The 24,164-nt window shown below is 47.6% G+C and overlaps 1 protein-coding gene across 1 annotated transcript in view; it reads left to right on the top strand.

Moving 5' to 3' along the window:
* The window catches only part of UBE2QL1 (ubiquitin conjugating enzyme E2 Q family like 1), a 44,943-nt gene extending 21,996 nt beyond the window's left edge, over positions 1–22,947 (top strand). Inside the window, exon 2 of the mRNA XM_032627284.1 lies at positions 21,591–22,947. Within this exon, the coding sequence (XP_032483175.1) occupies positions 21,591–21,722 (132 nt within the window). The 3' untranslated portion in view covers positions 21,723–22,947. The remainder of the gene's footprint in view (positions 1–21,590) is intronic.
* Positions 22,948–24,164: the final 1,217 nt, after the last annotated feature.

The raw sequence follows: 24,164 nt of genomic DNA, 5'->3' as shown, positions 1-24,164 counted from the left end.
TGAATAAGCTTGGGCTTCCCTGGCGGTGCAGTGGTTGAGAATCTACCTGCCAATGCAGGGGACAGGGGTTCGAGCCCTGGCCTGGGAAGACCCCACATGCCGCAGAGCAATGAAGCCCGTGAGCCACAACTACTGAGCCTGCGAGCCACAACTACTGAAGCCTGCGTGCCTAGAGCCTGTGCTCCACAACAAGATAAGCCCCTGCAATGAGAAGCCCGTGCACTGCAAAGAAGAGAAGCACACGCACAGCAACCAAGAACCAATGCAATCAAAAAAAATAAAAGAAGGATTGAATAAGCTTGATTTTTGTATATTTGAATCTCAACACAAGCCAGCATAAATATTACATAACAGAGCCAGGAAGTTTTGAAAAATTACCCTTTTACCATTTAAAATATCACTGCAAGATATACCTGAGATTAACTTTCCCATTACTGGAAAAAGGGCAGTTTTGTTGATTTACTCCTTCACTCCCTTTGACGTGTGATTAGTGCCTCCAAAATAAACCCTCCCCCAAATTATTGACTGTAAACATGTCAACCCATTTTATGAGGTACTTTCAGTAAAAGTGAAAGATTTTACTTTGAAGTTTGTTTTCGGAAAATGTCGACTTTGTTAAAGATTCCTATTGGAAAGCTCTGATCAGAACTGGCGTGCTGGTTGGTTTTGATCCCGCAGGGCTAATATTGATGTTGGTCTGTGCTCACAGTGTCTGGCTGGTACCATCCACCACCGCAATCTGTGACTCCGTGGAGATCACCCATCCAGCATGGAGCATTAGTTCTTAGGCTGTTACTAATGACTGGCGCAAGCAGAAGGCAGTATGGTGGGAATGGGGTATACTGTGGTCAGATAAGGTTGGGATATCCTGGCTTACTCAGAGCCATTAAAACTTCTTAGAGCCAATAACATGATGATATTTCTTGTTAAAGTTCAGACGCGGTTCTACGATGCAAAATTTGGCATCGTGGGTTTCAAGTCTAATTCCGAAAATAGTTGCTGAGGCACACTTCCGTTTACTACCTCTGCTGCCACAAAGAAGTGATTTGCCCCTTCATTCTCCACTGGATCATTTGCCAAAGGACGAGCGTGTCCACCTCCCGGGTGAGGATCAGATGAGCCAGTGTGTGAAATACCGTATGGGACAGGTTTTGGGAAATGGCAGCCCATGTACTATCTTTTCTTTGGAATTCTGGCTGGGACGTAAAGGAGCCTTCAGATCAGTGCTGATAATCCTATAAGATTCCTCATTCCCTCCTCAGGGAGTGTGCTGGTGCACACGCTGGGTGCCGGTTATGTAGTTGTGTGGTGCTTTCATTGAGGCCTTGGGTACCCAAGACAGTGAGTAGAGATGCCATAGCCTCACATGTTCATCCTGACACATAATGAGAAGTGGTTTTGTTCACCTCCAGCCTGTGCCCTATGTTCACAGGCATACGAAAACAGGTGACTGTGGGAATAAAATACATAATCATAGCTGACCTGAATTTGCCTGAGAGACTAAATCCATACATTATATCCATGGTTAAAATTAAGTATCCAAAATTGAAATATAATTCCCTTAATTGACAATAGGCTAGCAACTGACAGCCAGCATGGCTTTCTCATTTCTTCCCACAAATGTTACCGAACGAAACTTGGGTCTGCTCGCCCACACGCAGTAAAGCCAATCCACTGACACTGGGTTGTGGTGAAGGAAAGCACCGTGTTTTTTCCAAGGCATCCAACATGGGCCGAGCAAGGAGAATGGGTAGCTCATGCTCAAAAGACCCGAAGTCCCCGACAGCTTTCAGGGAAGGGTTTTTAAGACAGTGTTAAGGGTGAGGGTCGAAGGGTGCCAGATCAGCTCATGGACGTTTTTTTATTGGCTGGAGGTGAGGTAACCAGGTGGTATTTCGGGAGTCAACATCACCAACCTTCTGGTTCCAACCGGTCTGGGGTCTAGGTGCTTGTGGGCAGCGTGCAGTTAATTTCTTCTACCTGGTGGGGTATCTGCAAAACAGCTCAAGGATATGGCTCAGGATGTTATCTGTAGCTCTTGAGAAGGAACTAAAAGTCCTTGACTTTGTTTTATGGCTAAACTATTAGTATTTTGTCTTGCTTGACTGTTTTCCTTTGTTTCTGCATTTTTCACTTCTCTGATTAGATTTGTTCTTTGGGACTTGGGGAGGGCCTAGAATGCTAAAGCTTTTCTGTAAACAAGAGGCGGGGCTAGGGGAGAGAAGTCTGTCCCCCAGAAGGCCCTGCAGTGTCCAGCTACGTTTCAAAAACTTAAAAGTAAGAATCTTCAAAATATTTGATGTATGCTCTTGTTTAATTAGAAATCTAATTTATAAAAAGTGCCTTATTTAATTTTATTACATTTTAGATGTCTTGAGAATATATTTGTACTCAATTTATATAGTTTTTATGAGGCTTAATATAAAGTCTGTCATTTAAGAAGAGTTCATGTATCTGCAAAACACAGTTTGTATGTGTCGTGTGTGCAAACAGACCTCTAGGATTTTTTTCTCGAATGCTGTGTCTTTATAGAGGCACCATTGGGCTCTCTGTGGCTAAATCAGTTTTCTTGGCTACATTAATTGTTATTGTGTACAATTATATTGACCAAATAGTTACCCAACTTGATCTTAATAAAGAAAACTAAAGTAACTGGATTTGCCATGGTGTAGTCTTGACCTTGAGATTATGTTGCTAATGATGTATGAATCAGAGGTTCCTTTTGGTCTCACTTCTAAAATTCCCCAAATCTGTGGGGTTTGGTAGCACCTAGGAAGCTGCTGCTTACTGCCTAGATAATGTGGGAGGAATGTTTAGAAATCCGATGGGGGTCCCAGCTCCAGTCCTGACTCCAGCATTTCTTGATGGGGTGACCCCATTCCCCACCTGCCAGCCCCCACTTCCACCCTTTTTATCACGGAAGGTAATAGTTGCCCTCTCTGCCACACCAAGGAGCGAAGATGCAAATGAGAAAGGTCAGTTGAAAATGATGTAGAAACCATAGCAAGCTCTGCAGGGATCGTCCTCAATTTGTAAAACGGGTCTCATTTACACAGCATTGTAAAGCAGAAGTAACCCGCAGGTCGATCATAAGTCAACCTGGCAATTCTGTCTCCTTTACAACGCCCGCCCTTTGTGCTTTGGCGTGCTCCTTCAGCAGGGATGTGTTGCACACGCATCCCTGCGGGTCTGTGGCTGCAGTTCTCAGCACTCACACGGGTTTTGATAAAAGACAAGCTCCCCGACCCGTCACGGGCAATAGCAGGTTCATATGCTCACGGAAAAGGACTGGAGGGAGGGAAAGTCTTCTTCCTCTGGCTCCAAAGCTCAGTGCCTTCGTACAAAAGAGGAAAATTAATTTGGGGAAACAATGAAATGACACAAATATAATCCTGATTGAGATGAGAGGAGGTGGTGGGGCTAGGAAAGGACCTAAGAGTCTGCTATAAATAAATAGTCTGATATAAATAAATAAAATGATCTTTTTTTTTAAAGGGACTGGCACAATTGGGCATATTACCTGAAAATTCTATTTAGCATTTAAATACGATTGTGAAACGCTCAATTAAAAGTTGGACCAATGTCGTGCAAACCTGCTGATAATCTAGGCATATATGGGGCTGAGCCACTGCAGCAAACCACCCAGTATTTATGTTTCCATCACTGATGGCTGCTTTCTCTAGTACAGCAGAGCACTGAGGGGCAGGGACTCTGGAATCCAACTGTGCGAGTTCAAATTCCAGCTCCACCACCTACCTGCTGTGTGACCTTGGGCAGTTTAACTCCGAGCCTGTTTCCTCATCATGATGGCGGGTATAGTGATCTCTCTGTGGTGGACTGAGCGAGTTTATACATGTGAATCCCTCAGAGCTGTGACTGGAACAAGTTTTACCTATGTCGTACAAAGTATGTGCAGTTTGAAAATTCCCTGTGATGTTTATAAAAATCACTGACTGAATTCTTTTCTCTGTTCATTATGATTCTGAGTTCATCAAAAGGAAAGGATTCTGTAGCAGCACGCATATACAGATACAAGAGCTGAAATCAGAACATCCCTAAAGTGATGACCTAAAAGTAATAATAGCCATCCCAGGTGCTTGTAGAAAATCACTTTTTAATTTTTATTAGGTCAACCAGAATCAGCCCCTCAGTTTTCTAAGCTTTTCCGACAGAGACCAGAAATTTGAATTTAGAACCAACTTCCTTTCTCGATTACAATCTTGAGACTATTTTCTGGGAACAGAATACCACGTTTTCCAGAAGGATCCCCACCCCCTTGCTTCTCAACACAGAGCAAGCTACTTCATGCCATATCACTACCCTGCATGTTCTCGCAAACAGAAAAAGCATGTGTTGGGTTTCCTCTGCACTGGAACCAACACGTGTATGACACCAGCAAATACGGATGACAGTATGTAGCCCTGAAATGGTTTGCATGCCTTACTTTTATCCAGGTCTTCATAGCACATGGCTAAATGGGCTCTTAGCGCCCCTAGTGCTTTCTTAATTTAACAAGAAAATGATGCAAGGAAGGCAGTGCAGGGAGGTGGGATGGGGGAAGCCAGGGGAGGCAGGGGCACGATGCAGGGAGCAGTAGACTCCAGCCTTGGACGTGAAATGCTGGCTTGTGATGGATGCTCGCGGGGCAGAAACGCACAGGCTTCCAGCACCCGCCCCAGTTATGGGTGCTGCATTTCACCCCAAGACCCTCCAGAAAGTACGCCTGATGAAACGCATGTAAGCTGTTAAGGTCAAGTGCACTAGGATTCCTGTGTCAGGATAAGGTCTTTACACCCATTGGCGTGGCTCCTGGGGAACTGCCTGCTTGGCTATCTGGGGAGTATCTGCAACCTCGGAGGGAGGGGGTGGGGGAGTGTTGGTCGCGCTCACACTTCCCTCCTGCCAGCCTCCCTGAGCACTGCCTCTGACCCCGGCCCTGCCCCTCATTAGCACTGCATTGACAGCCAGCGCACAAGACGGTCAGGGTCAGTTCTGGGGCAAATACACCAGGCGTGGCTCAAGTTTACTACAAAGTGCTTGCTTATTAAATGTTTTCCAGCATGTAGCTGGCCACTTTTCCCACGGGGGAAAGCACCCCATTTTATAAATTGGAGTAGAGTTGATTTACAATGTCGCGTTAGTTTCAGGTGCGCAGCAAAGTGATTCCGTTACACATATTATCGTTCAGATCCTTTTCCTTTATGGGTTATTACAAAATATGAGTAGGCTTCCCTGTGCTATACAGTAGGTCCTTGTTGGTTTTTTCTTTTGTATATAGTATTTGTGTGTGTGTTCATTCCATCCTCCTAATGTATCCCTCCCCTGCTTCCCCTGTGGTAACTGTAAGTTTGTTTTCTATGTCTGTGGGTCTATTTTGAAAAACCCCATTTTAAGACTATGGGGGGTTGCTCGGGGGTCAGGGAGCTGCTGTGTAGGTGGGACCTGAGGAAGGATGGGGTGCAGGACCCCACTTTGACTCATTATGGGATGGAATGGAAACTTGGGGTCCCCCTGAAGAGGCACAGGTGCATCTCAGAAGTGTGCAAAACCCACCCCAAACCTACACCAGTGTGTGCGGACATGCTGAGAAAGGAAAGGAGCCCCGTGAGTGACACGTTCCTGGTGACACTTTTCTGGCTCTTTTCGTTGCTTGGAATAATGTTTCAGGTCACATCCTGTTGGCGATGCCCACCTGCCCACGAGTCTCCTTATTTTGCATTTGTGCAAGCAAACCACGATTGTCTTCGCTGGACGCTAGTTGCCCCCCGTAATGGTAGCTGTTCACTGGGCAGGAGCACCCCCCCGACCTTGGTGTAGAGACAGGTGTAAACATCTCTTCCCCAGCTCCAGGGGCTCAGAAATCCCTGCTCTGCCCATCCTCGGCGGGTGGTCTCACCTGTGAGCCCTGGGACCACTGGGTCACATCGGTGCTGAAGGTCCATGGTCACATGGCGGGGTGGGGCAGGGCCAGCAGGGCAGACCCTCCCACATGCCCTGCATCCCGATTGGCCTCCTGCCGCAGACTGAGTGCCTGTCTGCCCGTCTGCCACCTCCTGGGCTTCTCCCCCAACCTCCGAGCGCCCTCCAAGCCTCCCCCGCCTCCCAAACAGAGCTCGGCTCAGGCCATGACCCCTCCCAGCCAAACTGATGTAGGAGGTGATGTCGGACGCTGTCTCAGGCCAAGTTCATGGGCTCCTGGTTTCAGCCCCATTAGGGATTCTTGGTGCACTGTCCCCGGCACCCAACCCTCACACAGGCCACCTGCTGAGATTCAGGGCAGGTGCGCTGGCCTGAGGTGGGGCTTATGGGGAGCTGCACACCTGCTCCCTCCCAGGACAGGGGTGACCAGAGCCCCCAGCACCTTCAAACTGGAAGGGCTGGCCCAGCAGGCCTCCTAGGCTGAGGAAGGGGCTCTGGGTGACGTTCCAGACTTTGAGAAATGGTTGACTAGAAAGTTGGCGGGTTTTGTGCAAATTGGGGAAGTGGGAGGTACGAGCTATGCAGTGTAAGATACACTCAGGGGGTGTATTGTAGAACACGGGGCATATAGCCAAAATTTTGTAATAACTGTAAATGGAAAATAACCTTTAAAATGGTATGAACAATAAACTTTTTTAAAATTTATGTAGAAATAGAAGGTCAAAGTAAAAATAGGGAAGTTAGAGAGAAATTCTTTAATCAGGAAGGTAGTGAGTTGGATCCTAGCAGTGTCCACGCAGAGGCAGCAGTGGCTGGCCTGCAGCACGTGTCCAGTAGGAAGTGACCGGCATCTGGGAGGGAAGGGGAGGCTGAGGTGTGGATTCCAGAGACCCCGCACAGGGCATGTGTGAACCATGACCTGTGAACTGGAGACCAGTCTGTGTGGCCCTTTAGAGACAAACTGCGCATTCAGGGCTATTGTCCAAGGCTTCATCCATGTCCCATCACAATCGTTTCCATCTTTATCCAGTGCTTCAAGAAAGAAAACCAAGCTGACCACAGACCCTGCCCTCTTGTACCCATCCTACTAGAACCAGGTGAAGGGCAGGAATGAGGCCTCTCCAGTGGGCAGAGCTGAAATTTCACATCTTTCTGAACACCACTCCTTTACTGAAAATCAGTAAACTAGCAAAGAATAAAGTAATCCACACAGAGTCTTTGTCTTGCTGTACTTTTTCAGCAAAAACAGACTCTTCTCAAAAGTAATATATATTAGAGAATTTGTGCTCAGATCATAACATTTTCACCTTTGAGTTTTTCTGGAAAATACCTCTTGCGACCTCCAGAATCTCATTTATTTTTTTAATGTGGCAGAATTTCCTTTAGCACTTTGACGTTCCTGCACCAACTGTGTCGTGCGGTGGGAACTTTCTCTGTCACTAGGTCGCATTGCTCGTGGAAAACATTGATGCTGGGAGATGTCACCGTAAATCGCAAAGACGGACGTGCCTCCTGAAACTAGAAACCATCAAGCCATCCCGAGACTGAAAGCGTATGTTACCTTGGTTGCCTGTGAAAGTCTTGGGTTACTTCTTGATGTAATTTTTCTGGAACAACACAGTTTGGGATTATTTCATCAAACTCTTGAAGCTTCTGCTGGCAGGGCCGAGGGCAGAAGACGGCTGCCCTGGGTTTTGACAGGTTAATTCCCTGAGCTGATTCTTGTCACCTTTCCTAGTGACAGTCTCAGTCCCCTTTATTTCTCTGGGCTTCCCACCGATGGCATGGCCGTAACTACTGTCTGTGCTCACACAGAATTGCTTCCGTCGACGGGAGTGGGTAACGAGAGTGTCCAGGTCACCTGGTTTACTGAGGGTCATAAAATAAACAGCAGACCCCCCAGAAGGGCATCGGCTGGAAGCAGATTCTCTCCCGCCAGCCCTGTGCATGTGGGGTGAAGCTGCAGGAGTGAGCGGCCCTTGTCAGCACGGCCGCTTTCTCTCGGGAGGGCACAGGGGCACGAGGTGTGGGGAGTGGGCGTCTCCTCCCACTGGCAGCCTTGAGCTCTGGCCACCCCGGGATAAAGGAAGACCCGGCCTCTCCCACAAAGCCCCCCCTGCCCCAGCCCATGCACCCCTTCTTGCATCTCCCCCAGGCAGCAGCAGGAAGGATCTGCATCCCCAGTGTCTGGTCCTTAAATCAAGGCTACGTGGCGGGACAGGGGCAGCCTCACGTGTCATGGGGCCCCAGTGGGTGGGTGGCCGTAGGCCGGAGTCAGTGGGGTCCCACCCCCAGAACAGGGGGCTGCAGGGAATGGACAGGTGGACTCCAAAACCAGTGGGGTGCTGGGGGGATGAACCACAATTCTCGTCCTTCTCAAAATGTGTTCCCAGAAGGGAAAACATGGTGCCCTTGGAAGGTTGCCTGTGTAGGACAGAGGGTTGGATTCTGACCTGAGAAGTCCAGTTGGGTAGGAGAACACCACCGGTCCCTGTTCACTCGCCGGGTGCAGGGCACACCTGGAGCTGTCCCAGTAAGAAGGCTGCTAAGCGACTGTGTGCTTGTCAGTGGAGCCAGCTGGGGAAGCGTGCCCATGATGAAGAGCTGCCACCGTGGGGGTCGTCCGGCAAGGCAGAGGGCGCACTCAGGAGCTTTTCTAGAAGGCCACATGCTGGCGGCTGGACTCAGCTCGCAAGTAGAAAATCTGGAAGCTGTGGTTGTGTTGTGTTAAACAGGCACTTCAGCCTTGAGAATGGAACACGCCGCCCTCGGCTCGGCCTGTGGCCAGCAGCTCTGCCTACGTCCTGTGCGCAGCAAATGGAAACCACAGGTGGCCAGCGTCCCAGGGAACGGGGCGTGTGGGTGAAAGAGGCCTCGCAGAGCGAGGCCCCCAGAGTTGGGCAGGGGCCCGAGGTCCACACGACTGTGGCCGGAGGACCAGGCTTTTGGTGGTGAAGGCAGATTCGGTGGTGAAGGCAGATTCGGTGCTGAACGGCTCGGGGTTACCACGTGGGATGGAGGCCTGGAGCTCCACGTTGAAAGGAGGCTGTGGTGCAGAGGGATAGAGGGGTTCGGTGACCCCGGGGCCCGCATCCAGTGAGGGAAGGCCAGGCCGGGCAGCGTTCTCTTCAGCGGAGGGTTGGTATCTTGTTCTCTCGCTGACACCTGCGAAACTTCTCCGTGTTCTGAGAGGCGACCTGGCTTTGGGGTTTAGGGCGTGGCCTCCGGTCCTGCGTGGGGATCCTGTGTGGCTTCGAGCACGTGATTGGCTTGTCTGTGCCTGTCTCCTCATCTATAAATCAGGGTTGACGGTAGTGGCGTCACCCCACCTGGCGGGGCTCCAGAGAGGGTTTAAGGAGTCTGTTCGAGCCCAATCCTGAGAACACTGCCCAGCACACGGCAAGGACGAGCCACCACCACCGAGATTGCCTTTAAAGAGTACGTCCAGCTGCCACTGCCTGTGTCCCTACACAGCTAGTGAAACCCACTGGGACCCAGCCACTTAAGCAGAAGTATTAGTGGGAGATTAGTGGAATCTCCAGAAAACATAATTTCGAAATGATTATCTGATACAGTTTAAAGTTTTAGCAAAAAGTTCCTTTTCCCCTGTTTGCTTCTTCCAAGAAAATATAATCTGTCTTAAAACAGATTCCATAATTGCTAGAAGTTTCTTTAAAGTGTAGAAGAAAGAGATGCTTATGTTTTGCAAGAATCAAAAGTATCCACGAGGTATGCCTTTGATTCTGCCAGTGGCTTGAGGATTTTTTAGTGATAATGGAGTTGTCCCTTCGTATCTGCAGGGGATTACATTCCAAGGCACCCATTGGATGCCTGAAACCACGGGTAGTACCGAATCCATATACTATGTTTTTTTCCCATGTACTACGTGGAGATGCTGGACAAAGGGATGACTTACGTCCCAGGTGAGATGGAGTGGGACAGGCACACTTCATTTTATTGCAATTCATAGATGTGTCTTTTACAAATTGAAGGTTTGTGGCAACCCGGCCTCAAGCAAGTCTATCAGTGCCATTCTTTTTCAACAACATTATTTTTTAATTAATGCTGTTTTTAAATGTTTAAATTGTTTTTTAGACACTGTGCTGTTACGCACTCAATACACTATAGTGTGGTGTAAACACAGCTTTTATACGCACTGGGAAACCAGAACATCTGTGTGACTCTCTTTACTGCGATATTTGCTTTATTGCGATGGTCTGGAACCAAACCTGAAATATCTCCAAGATCTGCCTGAGCGTGAGATTTCATCTCGCTATTCAGAACAGCGTGCGATTTAAATCTCATGAATTGTTTATTTCTGGAATTTTCCATTTAGTATTTTTGGACCATGGTCAACCAAGGGTAACTGAAATCACACAAGGTGAAACGGTGTCTAAGGGGGACTACTGGGTTAAATAATGTGGTTTCACTTTAATTTCTATTAAATATTAATATTATCCAGGTTTTATAAAACTGATGCTGACTTTGTCATCCTGAGAGGTTCACAAAAATCAAAAGGAAATATCTGAGGACATTTATCGCCTAATAATTGGGAAGCTATTTTAGAGACTGTCACAGAGAGTCTGTCCTTCCATAAGGTTTCTCAATGGACAATTCTAGAATGTTCCACCAGGGAAATATTCCTTCCTGACTGCAGTGGCTTTGCATCCTGGGCATTATTCTCATCCTTCACCCAGATGAGCGTCAGTGCCGTGGAAAGATGGCCTGTGGTCCTGCCGGGGAGGGAACGCGAGTCTGGCCCGTGGCACTCATGTGTTTACTCCTTCATGCATTCCCACGGCTGCTGCCCACGAGGCCCAGGCCAAGCCCTGGACATCTCCCTCACCTGGCCTCATCTGGTGTCTCCAGCAACCCGCACGAGGTCTGTTCCGTGGCAGACACTTATTAATCTGTGGGAAATACAGGTTGCTCTTTTGGGACTTTCTGATAGCTAAGCTGCACTTTTCCAAAGAACCAGATTTTTTTTTAACATTCAGTGATTGCTAAAAAATAAGGTCGAGAAGAGTTTTTAAAGTTCTGATTTTATTATGAATCAAGGGAGCATCACACTTCTGAGATGACTGTTTCTTCCTGAGGGCTGGACCACAGATGCTCTTCGGACGCTCGCAGGCACCCTTCGTAGACCGCCATCTGTGCCCGCCTCCCCGAGGTCCCCTTGCTGGGTCCAGCTGCTAAGCCCTCCGCTTCCTGCTTCTCCTCTTGCCTCACCTCCCACCCGCTCCCAAGGGCTCTTATCTTACCCTGGAACCCTGTTTCCTCCAGGGTCAGAAACTTGCTTCCTTCCCTCAATGACAGATCCCTCCCAGTCCTGCAGGCGTCGCCCGGCTGCTCTCAGCCCCTTTCCCTCCCTGCGAGTTCCCTCTGTCCCGGCCAGGCCCTTGCCCATCTTCTCTGGGCGGCGGCAATAAGGCAGCTGGCCCCCACCCTGTACTTGACGGCCACCCACCTCCCAAGTGACCCGTCCCAGAGGAAACCCGGACCCTGCACTCTGTCCCCTCCAGGAGAGACGCAGGTGCTGACCTTTCTGTCAGCCTTACCTCCTACAGTGGGGACAGTTGTGCCCCAAAGGTATATTGAAGTCCGTCCCCTCTCTCCCCCGCCCCCCCCCCCCCCACCTATGAACATGTCCTTATTTGGACACAAGGTCTTTGCAGAAGTAAAGAAGAGATCATCCTGGGTCAGGATGGGCCCTAATGCCATGACCAGTGAGTGTCCTGGTAAGAAGAGGAAGGGTGACACAGAGACAGAGAGACGCATAGGGAGAATGTCACATGACCTGAAGGCAGAGATCAGGGTGATGCATCCACAAACCCACGGACGCCTGTGATTGACAACAAACCACCAGAAGCCGGGGGGAGGCACGGGACAGATTGTCCCCTGGAGCCTCCCGGATCAGCCCTGCCCACACCTTGGTTTTGGACTTCTGCCCTCTAGAACTGAGAGAAAATTAATTTCTGTCCTTTTAAGGCAGCCAGTATGGCCTTCGGTTACGGCAGCCCCAGGAACTAACCCACCTCCCATCCCTGCCTGCTCCATCTCTGTCCTCCCGGGAATACTTGGACACGTATTCTCCGTGCTCCCCCGGTCTCCCTCCCTGTGTCCTGGATGGATCATTCCACTTGTCCTTGAGTCCAGCTCCTGAACTGCCTCCTCCAGGAAGTCTCCCCCGCCTGGCCCTCCAGGCCAGGTTTGGCGCTCCATCTGCACCCCGCACAGCATGCTCCTTGCATAGACTAGAGCAGGCTATCTCAACGGGAAGCGATTCTGCTCCGACCCTTGGGGACACTTGGCAGTATGTGGAGGCATTTGTGGTTATTACATCTGGCACAGGGCCGCTATTGCATGCAATGGTTAGAGGCCAGAGATGCTGCTAGACCTTCTACGATGCATAGGTCAGCCCCACTACCAAGAATGATCCACCCCCAGGTGCCAGTAGTGCCCAGGCTGAGACTCTCTGATCTAGAGAACACTCGCTTCTGCAGAGATATATTGTATGTTTCCCTGCTTGTCTACCCCAGTCCTGGTGGGGACCACCATATCACCCACGGCTGTGGCCCAGGTCTGCCCGCCACATCACCTCTCTTCTCATAATTGGGCTACAGGTCGTAACGTCAGACAGTCTTGTTGGCATCCATAGGAGAAAATAAGCATTTAACCTCGGGTACAGTCCCTTCCGTGTCGACGACTTTGATAGACCCAGGCGTGTCTTTAAGGATGGGTCAACCACAAGGGTGACGCCCCTGGACGTGTGTGCAGTGAAAGGTTGTGTCCTGATGGGCAGAGAGTCACAGCTTCCTTCTGGGTGTCCCCAGGGGTTCACTCAGACATCTTTCCAAAACACAGCATCACTTGCTCGTGCCCTGCCTGCCTTGGGTGGACACACGCAGCCCACGATGCACTGTGGGAACATTTCTGCTAGGGAGAAACTGCAGTGCCTGTCTCCAGCAGACGGTATATCCACGTGCACATGTGCACAAAGCTTTCATCCTGGTCCCTGAATGGAGGATCCTGGCCTTTCCCACCTAAAACCACCCAAGAGTGGCTCCACTCTGTCCACCTGGCAGTGCAGCCCCTAGAGCTGCTCAGCACAAGTGCCCTGTCCCCAGCACCTTTTGTTCCTATGGAATGTTCTAGTGGTCTGTCTTGAAACTTACTTTTCTAATAGCCTTTATGTGCGTGACTGTGAATTAGTGCCCAATGTCAGAATTATGAAACAGACCTTGTGTCCTCAAGGTGTAACTTCCAGAAAGATAAACTTAGCTTTTTGTTTCTGAGATGAATATTTTGAGTTGACAATTTCTAGAATCTGCCTTACAGTCTTTTTTTTGTGATTTATATTATAAAAATAAGACCTTTAATATATAGTAGAATCCTTACAACATTTTGTGACGAGGATATAGAAGTTTGATTTTTTTAATTGAAGTATAGTTGAGGTACAATATTATATGTTATAGGTGGTCATTATAGTGATTCACAATTTTAAAGGTTATACTCCATTTATAGTTATTATAAAATACTGGCTATATTCCCTGCATTGTACTTTGTAGCTTATTTTATGCATAATAGTTTGTGTCTCTTAAACCCCTCCCCCTCTCTTGCCCTCCCCCCCCACAGTGGTAACCACTAGTTTGTTCTCTATATCTGTGTCTGTTCCTTTTCTGTTATATTCACTAGTTTGTTTTATTTTTTAGACCATACAGTGTTTAACTTTCTCAGTCTGACATTTCATTTAGCACAATGCTCTCCGAGTACATCCACATTGCTGCAAATGGCAATATTTCATTCTTTTTTATGGCTGAGTAGTATTCCATTGTAGATATGTACCACATCTTCTTTATCCATTCATCTGTTGATAGACACTTAGGTTGCTTCCATATCTTAGCAATTGTAAATAATGCTGCTATGAACATTTGGGGTGCATATATGTTTTTGAATTAAAGTTTTGGAGTTTTTTTCAGATATACACCCAGGAGTGGATTTGCTGGGTCGTATGGTAGTTCTATTTTTAGTTTTTTGTATCTCACAAAAGGTCTTATCAACAAAATCTGGGAGACTTCCCTGGCAGTCCAGTGGTTAAGACTTCACCTTCCAATGCAGGGGGTGCAGGTTCGATCCCTGGTCGGGAAGCCTAGATCCCACAAGCCTTGTGGCCAAAAAACCAAAACAGAAAACAGAAGCAATATTGTAACAAATGCAATAAAGACTTTAAAAATTGTGCACATCAAAAAAGAAAATCTTTAAAAAAAAAAAAAAAAACAAGATCTGGAACTAAATTACAAATAGCTAGGGTGGGGTGAGGGGATGGCGTTAAATAACTTTGCTATAGGATGTCGAAATAATGGAAGCAAATAGAAGCATGAGCTTCTGCTTAAAACCCAAGGAGGGCACAGGGACCTGAATGCCCAGCAGAGGGATGGGACGCAGGGAAGGGCTGAGCCTCTGTGTCTTTGGACACACTGATTGCCTGGAGGGAGCCCGCCAAGCCCCTCCCACCCCCACTAGCAAAGCCCTTTCCCTGGCGGGTTCCGTGCCTCCTGCGAGCCTGGCCATGATGCATCTCTCCCTGGTACTTCGACCTCAAGGGGCCTCCGGTCATCACCTGGTGGTCTGGAGGAGGCAGCTGTGCTTGGGGGGATGAAGTTGATCAGTGGAAGCCCACTTTCCTGACCAGCCCTGATGATCAAGCTCAAGTGGAGTGTTGTCTGTGGGAGTTTAATGAGATACTACGTGTGAAAGCGGCCACACCACTGCAGCACATCAGCAGACGTGACTAGACATGGACCGGATGCCATCGCACTTGTGGGCAGAGGCCACGTGGGGATTCAGGGCGTTTCACGTCGAAACCCAACACCAGCTCGTTGACGGCGTATCCCCACCACGCCATTCTGCCCCCCACTCCCTGCCCTTTCAGCAGCCTCTTCTCCTCCCCACTTTGGCTGGTGCTGGGTGGGACCCCTGACAGGCAGCAGGTCTCACCCCTGTAAACTCACCGTCCTCCTAATCGACGTATGAGGCCCAGGGCTTCCCTCGGGAAGGTTACTCTTGGGTTCCAGTCACTGCAAGGACTCTCACATCTCTCCCAACACTACAGTCACACACACACACGTGTGCACATACAAACGCACATGTGAATGCTCGTGTACATACAAACACGCATGCATATGCACACTGGTATGCGCACATGTGAACATGCATGCACAGAAGCATGTACACACATACACACGTTCTCAGACCTATGGTAAGGGCTGCAGAATCATATCAGTGCATTTCCACCCGCAAGTGCTTCTCTTTGGTGCTCCATTGGAGAGATCCAGCAGAAGTCTCTCCCTCACTGGTCAGTGGCTTCAGAGTCATTGTTTTGATTTGGAAAAGAGTTTCTTGGAAGCAGTCTCAACCGTTGTAGAGTTTTATCTGTCCTTCAGAACTTGTAAGTTGATCTACTTCGAACAGCAGACCTTAAAAGAGAGGCAAAAATCACTGCTGTCTCTCCGAGCGGACCTCCTTTCAAAGATGCTTGTTCCTGTGCTTTCCTCAAGCCGAGCGTGTGACCCATCTGAGCTTCTCCTCCACAGCCAGCGTCCTGAAGGGAGTCCACACTGAGCACAACACATGCTTGAAACCGGCGTCAGAGGGGTAAGGGTGCGTGAGCGCTTTTAGACTAAAAATTACACTTCCAAAGACTTTAAAAACAAGTAGCAGCAGCTCTATAATTCAGCCCAGGAAATGAAATCCAATGCAAAATATTGGATTTGCCTGAAGATGTTTTTGTGACCAAATAAGCCAAGTCATAATATCCTCACGAAAGACAGAGAATTTTGTGTGTTTTTTTTTTCCAAGAGGGCAGAATGAAACTAACTTTACCAAAGAATAAGGATGAGATCCTCTGTGATAGTTTCAAAAATAAAAATCCACATTTATTGTGTTCATCATGTGCCTGGCACTGTGCCAAGCATCTTATATGTTTTAACGTATTAAATCCCTATAAAAATTCAGTGTCATATAATCCTGTGACTATGCTTATTTTGCAGATGAGGAAGTTGAGATTCAGAGAGGTTAAGTAACTCACCCAGGGTCACACAGCCAGGAAGTGTTGGAGCAGGGATTTGAAGTCAGGTCTATTGAATTCTGTACACCCACCGAACACACACACACACACACACACACACACACACACACACACACACACACACACACACTGTGCCCTAGCTTCACCAAGTGTCTGCCCATCCTCCTCTGAATACAGCTGCATATTTCAACCACCACTTTTGGACCACTTATCTTTACCCACCATGACCTGATAAACATTTACTACCCGTATTTCAAGGCTCAGTTCAAGTGTCTTCAAATGTAGAAATCTTTCTGACCACACAGACAACAAACACTACCCCTTCTCTTTTCCTCTCCCCCAAGGTAGAATCCATCCTCCCCTCCGAGCTGTAAGTTCTATAAGGACCGAAATCGTTTCCAGTTTAGAAAGCCCTGCAGTCCCAGTAAACAGCACAGTTCCTAACCCGGGGAGGGCTTGTAGCGGTGAATAGAGATGGACTATCTCCTCCTTGCTCTGGGCCGTCTTTATTCCATACACCAGTGGCTTAAAATTCAGGAGTGATTTTATCTCTGAGGGGACATTTGGCGATGTCTGGAGACAGTTTGGATGTCATAGCTCAGGAGGTGCTGCTAGCATCTAGTGAGTGGAGGCCACGGATGCTGCTAAACGTCCTATGGTGCACAGAACACCCCACGACAAAAGAATTATCCAGCCCATGTTGTCAACAGTACTGGGGCTGAGAAACCCCAATGTACCCCTTCTGTCTCAGCAGCGACAGCACCCCGGATTCTCTCCCCATAATGATTCTAAGGCCCTACAGGCAGGAGCCAGGATCACTTTGTCTTTCTAAGCCCAGCACCCAACATACTGAGTGAGTGAATGAATGTGAATGAACAAGAAGTGAAGAAGTGACAGAGCCAGACTGAAATTCAATGTGCACATCAGGGTAATGAAAGCCACGTAAGACCAGGTGGCCTGTCCGAGGACCTGAGTCTGGGGTCGCTTGTTAGCTGTGTGGAAATGTTTTCATGTTGATCATTGTGATTCGTCCCCCCAAAAAGCTATAAGCAAAAAAAAAAAAAAAAAAAAGGTCAAACCAAAGCACCAACTAATGGTTTTGTTTGACAGATGCAGCCCCAGAGAACTGTGTCATCATTAGAATTGCTTGGCATCAATATTACTGAGAGATTTTGAGATTTTTAAGGTTTGTTGGGTCAGAATCCTATGGTTGCACATAACCCTACATTTACAATCTGGAACAAGACAGATTGATTGTAATCAGGAGAGAGAGTTTATTTTCTGACCTCTTAATGCTTGCACAGAGCTGTCACAGTGGGCTAAGCAAACTGTCACGTCAGGTCCTTTGGCATTAAATACAAGTAGAGGTATTTTAGGGAAAACAAGAATTATTTGAAGGAAAATCTCCAGAAAAAACTCTGAGTATTAGTTACATGGAAATAGATAAGAGAGAAATATCAATGTTAGGAAAATAAGAAAAACTGTTCTTGGTTGTACGCACCTTAAAATTCTCAAAATGTTTTCAAATTCAATATCTTATCTGACATTCATCATGATGCTGTAAAGTGGGTTTTGTCCCTGATTTATAGAGGAAAATACAGAGGGTCAGAGGAGTTAGGCTGAAGGTTTCCCCCAAATCCAGACTCTAGGAGACTGTACCCGGGAAGGAAGGAAGAATGGAGCTGCAACCTCGCTAATCATTAGAGGAAAGCAAATCAACACTACAGTGAGGCACAGAATGGCCATCATCAAAAAGGCTAGGGCTGCCCTGGCGGCACGGTGCTTGGGAGTCCGCCTGCCGACGCAGGGGACGCGGGTTCGTGCCCTGGTCCGGGAAGATCCCACGTGCCGCGGAGCGGCTGGGCCCGTGAGCCATGGCCACTGAGCCTGTGCATCTAGAGCCTGTGCTCCGCAACGGGAGAGGCCACAACAGTGAGAGGCCCGTGTACCGCAAAAAAAAAAAAAAAAGTCTACAAATCATAAATTCTGGAGAGGGTGTGGAGAAAAGGGAACCCTTCTGCACTGTTTGTGGGAATGTAAATTGGTACAGCCACTATGGAGAACAGTATGGAGGTTCCTTAAGAAACTAAAAATAGAGATACTGTATAATCCAGCAATCCCACTCCTGGGCATATATGCAGAGAAAACACCAATTCAAAAATGTACATGCAACCCAATGTTCATAGCAGCACTGTTTACGAAAACCAAGACATGGAAGCAACCTAAGTGTCCATCGACAGACAAATGTATAAAGAAGATGTGAGATATATATATATATATATATATATATATATATATATATGCAATGGAATATTACTCAGCCATAAAAGGAATGAAATATTGCCATTTGCAGCAACATGGATGGACCTAGAGATTATCATTCTAAGTGAAGTAAGTCAGACAGAGACAAATATCATCTGATATCACTTATATATGTGGAATCTAAAATAATGATACAAATGTACTTACTTCCAAAACAGAAACAGACACACAGACCTAGAAAAGAAACTTATGGATACCAAAGGGGAAAGGCGGAGGAGGGATAAACAAAAGAGTGTGGGATTAACAAATATACACTACTATATATAAAACAGATAATCAACAAAGACCTACTGTACAGCACAGGGAACTATATTCAGTATCTTGTAGTAACCTATAATGGAAAAGAATATATATATATATATATATATATATAATACACATATTCTGGGAATATATATATATATATATATATATATATATATATCTGAATCACTTTGCTGTACACCTGAAACTAACACAACATTGTAAATCAGCTATACTTCAATTAAAAAAATAAAGAAGTTCCCTGGTGCCCTAGTGGTTAGGATTCGGCACTTTCACTGCTGAGGCCCAGGTTCAATCCCTGGTCAGGGAACTGAGATCCCGCAAGCTGCATGGCGTGGTCAAAAAAACAAAAAAGAAAAAAAAGAACGGGAGTTGGTTCAACATGAGAATGGCCCTGGACCATCAGAGGCCCGGGTTGGACAGAGCGACCCTCCCCTTCTTGGTGCAATGGGTACCTCAAGGGCATTTCAGCAAGAACAGCTCAGCTGCCCTCGTTTTCGAGCCCAGGGTATCGCTGGGTGATGCTTAAACAGCCCATCAGAGGAGGACAGGTGATCCATGAAAAGATATTTGTTCGCTGCAAACGAGGGTGTAAGACAGGGGGCGAGATGGGAGTGCTTTGTGGCCAGCTGAGTGCAGTGAAGATGGTATGCCCTCCGAGTGCCACACACGGTCTCTGTCTCCCGGCTGCTGAATTGACTGAGTGCTGGTGCTCTATGTTCATCATTCTTCTCAGGAAGAAGAGGCAACAAAGACTGGTCTGTTCATCTGGGGGGTTATCTGTTGTTTTTCGTAACAATTGAGACTTTCACAAAGAATTAGCAAAGGATGTGTTCATGCCAAGAGCATTGGAATATTCCAAGATTATTGTGAGCTTGTATTTTTCTGGCTGCTTTTAGTTCAGAATTCTCAAGTCATACCATAAATTTTCAGTATTATAGAAAAGAATGGTAGTGATGGTTAGAATTTGCATTTTATACAAAACAATAGCCCTTGATACTTGCTCCCACTTATGTAAAAATTGATGCCGACATCCCTGCAAAGATGCGTTTGCCTGTGTTTAATGAAATAACGTTGGACTTCGATCTTGACCCACATAAGGATGATTATAAACGTATTAGCTTTTCATAGTCCCTTTTTATAAGTGTAACTACACCACATAAGCAAAGCAGGAGAGACAGGGGGACGTTTCTGTAAGCCAATAAATGGTGGTTTCCTGTCTTCTTTTCCAGTTTTCCTTCACCCTTTAGCAGCTCATTTCTTGTGCACCAAGCAGCTAATTAGAAGCGGTGGTCTTGCCCTTGATTGGCGGATGGAAAAGCTCAGCCAGAGGGATGTCCAGAGCAGCCAGAGCAAAGCAGTAGCTCTGGGTTTCTGACTCGCCACCGCGCCCCACCCCCCACCCCACCACCAACTGGGCTTTGCTCTGTCTCCACTGTTGAAAAGACAAATGTTAAAAAGGAACCATAAGCTCTGAATTTAAATGTGTGAAACAGCCTCCCATTCCCAGTTTGTAAGGATCCGGTGCCATTTTCCCCGTGAATGAAGACGTCTTCCCAGGGGAGTTATGGGTGGGTTATCACAGAGACCTAAGATGGGAGGATCTTGGTCCCCAAGCCACACAGACCTGGGTGGCTGCTGCCCTCAATTCCTGTACAAGGGAACAGGTATGTGGTGTAGCCCAGCCAGGCCCTGGGGGTGAGGTCCAGGTCCCGTTCAGGTCCCCTTACATGGATGGCACATGCCCGCAGTGTGCTGTAACAAAAATATTACATGCCGAGGGCCTGTCCAGAGAGCATTGTTAGTGAAAGTTCATAAACAACAGGAGATTGCTGAGAACGGTGTGCACGCGTTTGCTAGTGGGTGAAACTCAGGGTGTTTCCATCCCACCTACAAAACACGTGCGTGGGATGCTCGGGAAGACAAGCAAGTCTTCCAGGACGGGTGAAGGGAAGTCAAGTGCGAGGAATTGTAGCTGAGAGACTAAGAGAGCGTTTCTGTTGATGGCCCGTGAGGAGGCGGCGTGGGGAGCGGCTGAGCCAGGAGCAGTAAGAGTGATGCCGACTCATCTGATGGAGGGTCCGGCTCCGCCCAGCCCCTCATGGTCCTCTGTCTGCCCATTCCCTCTGATGCCAAGTGTACCTCATTCCCCAGGGCTCCCTGAAGGGGTGGCGATGGCCTGAGACACGGCCACCTCAGCGGTGTCTGCTGGTCCCTTCTCGCTCATGGTCTAGAGCCCGCGTCCATCCTGAGCTGAACCAGACCCTCTGGTCACTGCAGACCCAAAGGCTCCGTCCTTCAGACCGGAGCACCGCTGGTCACTGTGAGGGGAGTGGACCTCTTCTGGCACCACCCCCCTACCACCGGCGGTTGTGTGAGGAAGCATTGGCCTCCCCTGGACCCCTCACTGGGGACTCGAGGACAGGCTTCCGCCTCCGTGGAAATGGCCCTACCATCTTCTCAGGAACTGGTTCCCTCATGGCATGAATTACAAGAAAGTCATTCATTGCTGCTGAGCTTGAACATAAAAAGTTGGAGTTGTAAAGTGTGTGTGTGAATCTATAAATATACACATCTATACATAAACATGTATCTCTAAGTTATCATTAAAGGCATTCTGTGGTGGGAGGGAAGGGAAGTTAGAACAGCATTTTGCCTCCGGGATAATGGGCTCCGTTTTGCATCGATGCTCTTTTGGTAAAGCTGGTCCTCACCCCTTGGGTGCGGGACCTGGGGCAGTGGCCGCCTTCCAGCATCCTGGGATGAGCTCGTTCTGAGGACGCCAGCGGCCCGCGTGTCTCTCTCTCCCCAAAAAGCTTGCCCGCCACTGGACCCCTCCGTCCATTTGGTAACAAAGCTGTGATGTTCCATATCTCCCCTTTCATCACACCGATTCAGATATCAGAAATCCCTGCCACTTTGTGTGTTCTTAACAACGAGAGTGGGAATTGGGATTGCTGATGGGTTCTAACCTGCTTTATCTTTTCCTCTCACTCAGGGGCGGATCTGTAGAAAAGCGGGCAAATCAAAAAAGTCCTTCAGTCGCAAGGAAGCTGAAGCTACCTTTAAGAGTTTGGTGAAGACTCATGAAAAATACGGCTGGGTCACCCCGCCCGTCTCTGACGGCTGATGTTTGCAACGTGCATTAGACGCTTCAGCCGCCTCTGCACACACACAGATACCCGACATCTCCTCCTCCACGCTGAGCATCCTTCATCCTTTTTCACTCCAGCCGGAACTGAATCCTGAATGCCAAGGAGACGTTTAAGTTATTTATGACCAGATGTGTTTACAGAGAGAAAGAGGGAGCCAACGCTGTTTGGGATTAGGTTTCAATTATAAATGAATGATCATCTCTAAGTCACTTTAGAACAAATGTCAAGATGGTGACATTCCCCAGCCCGCCTGCCCCTCCGCCCGCCCCATCACTTTGGCCCTTAGCTTCTTTCCATGACAGCAACTCCAAAGAGCAGGCAGGAAACTCAGTGCCCCATGCTGGACCTGTTTACATGTAAAAGGCGCCGTTCATATGTAACAGGAGCGCCCTGCATCACCAGTACATGTTTGCTGTGCTCTGTATCTCTGTTTCTCTCCCTGGCAGGTCAACATAACTTGAAGACGTGTCTTCCTGTGGCCCCATGTCATGACATGTAGACCTCATTTGTGCTATGACCTTTGGCTCATGAAAACAAAAATTTAATATTGCCAGGTTCTAGTGATATCAAACAGCAACTGCCCACTTAGTTAAACCGTGCTCCCAATGCCGATGCTGCAGTGTGTGTGTGTGTTGTCCACAGCTCAGCCCGTACCCGTGGGTGAAGCCGGGCGTGCTGTGGCCATGATGGGGCACACACGGTGCAGATGCCAGGGGTGCCATCCCTGGGGCTCAGAGCAACGGTGGTGAGATGCGGACAGTCTCTTCCAATATCCTGAGATGCTCCTACGACATTTGTGCTCCTGTCTTCTCTCTGCTGGTCAACCCACCACCAAAAGCAAAAGACAATGTCCCATTCACTGAAGTCACCTTACTCACTTTCTTCTGTGTGCTCGTGACAGGGAATACCAGAACTGCCAAAGGAGACCCAGTGACCATACGACGATTTGCATGGCCCAGTAGTCACTTGTGTGTCCCCGAGGCTGGGATGCGTGAGCACCCTTGCTAGGATATAAATTTCTGTTATTTAACTCCCCACAATTTCATTTTTCTCTTCTGTTGAGTTACTTAGAACTTTCTAAGAAAAACCATGAAATGAGGAAACACTGTTTATAATAATATGCGGAAAGAGGTTAAAATGTTCATTCCAAGTGGAAAAATCTTACTGGACACATTTTAAATAAAATCATGCATACCTGAATCCAGTCATTGTGGGCTATCCTTCCATTTAAAATATTTCATCTATTTTCAGAATTGAATATTTCAAATACTACAAATACCGTGACAGCATTCTGCAACAAGGTGCAGGAAAAGGGTCTTAGGAACCCATGGTCTTTGCAAAAATCCAGTGGGTTAAAATCGCCTCCAGAAGCAACCAGGGAGACAGTTAGAAACTAACTGGAAGCGTTAAGGGATGGTTTGGCCAGACTCGGATGTTGCCAATTATATTTTGCACTGTGAAGGAAGGGGAATTTTCTTTGCTGATTGTATTGAATTATTCAGGCAGTTTTGGGTATTCAGAGTTTTGGGTTCACTCACCAAGGTGATCAGAGATTTGAGACACCACGCCTCAAAGGACAGGGGTCAGCTCCTCCCAGCAGGTTTGGTCATTCCTCTAAAATCTACCCTTTATTGCTACTTTTTTTTTTTTTTTACAAATGTTCTGATGTGCCCCAGATACACATGCAGTTCTGTGCAGCCAAAATGCCTGACCTCCAGCTCAAGTTCCCTGTGAGTAATAATAGTCATGAAATTTGATGACAATGAACTTAAAGTGTCCATTCACCTGATCCTCCACAGCGGAATTCTCCATCCTGGAAACCTGACGTTTAACCCATGGTCTTTGGGCCCCTGGGCTCCTGAGTGTAATGGAATTACACAGTGCATATTGTAGATCTAGGGCAGAAACACCGACGAGGCAGAGCACCTGAGCTTCTTTCTTTCCAGATAGTTCCCTCTTCCAAATTTTGAAATAAAAACAACTTTCTTTTAGGAATGTATGTATATATTTGGACATATGTCTATATATCCACAGCTGGGTCACTTCAGCGCTGCTTATTAGCTGATTGAAGAGCTTGGCCACAGTTTCTTCAGGTGCAGCCAGGAGGTGACTTATAACCTAAGGGTGGGAGAGATTACTGCCAACAGCAAGGGGGAGGGAGACCGTTGGCTCAATTTCAACCTCTCTGTGCACCCTAAACTTGACTTTTTTTCCATGGCATTTCCAATAGGTTTTTTAGAAACTGGAAGTTACAGAAAAAATACTCTTTGGTAAAAGAAATGTTATTTTTCACTGAAATTCATAAGACTTTCTTATTTTAAAAGCAGCAGAGAAGAATTTAAAATTCAACTATTGCTTTGACTCTTAGTCTGAAGCAAGAACTCCCTTTCTGGGGGCTGGAGAAAAACATGGCAGTG

The sequence above is a fragment of the Phocoena sinus genome, chromosome 3 (genome assembly GCF_008692025.1).
Source record: "Phocoena sinus isolate mPhoSin1 chromosome 3, mPhoSin1.pri, whole genome shotgun sequence".
NCBI classification, from domain to species: domain Eukaryota; kingdom Metazoa; phylum Chordata; class Mammalia; order Artiodactyla; family Phocoenidae; genus Phocoena; species Phocoena sinus.
The sequence above is the reverse complement of the archived record's forward strand: the minus strand, read 5'-3'. Positions and strand labels throughout refer to the sequence as shown.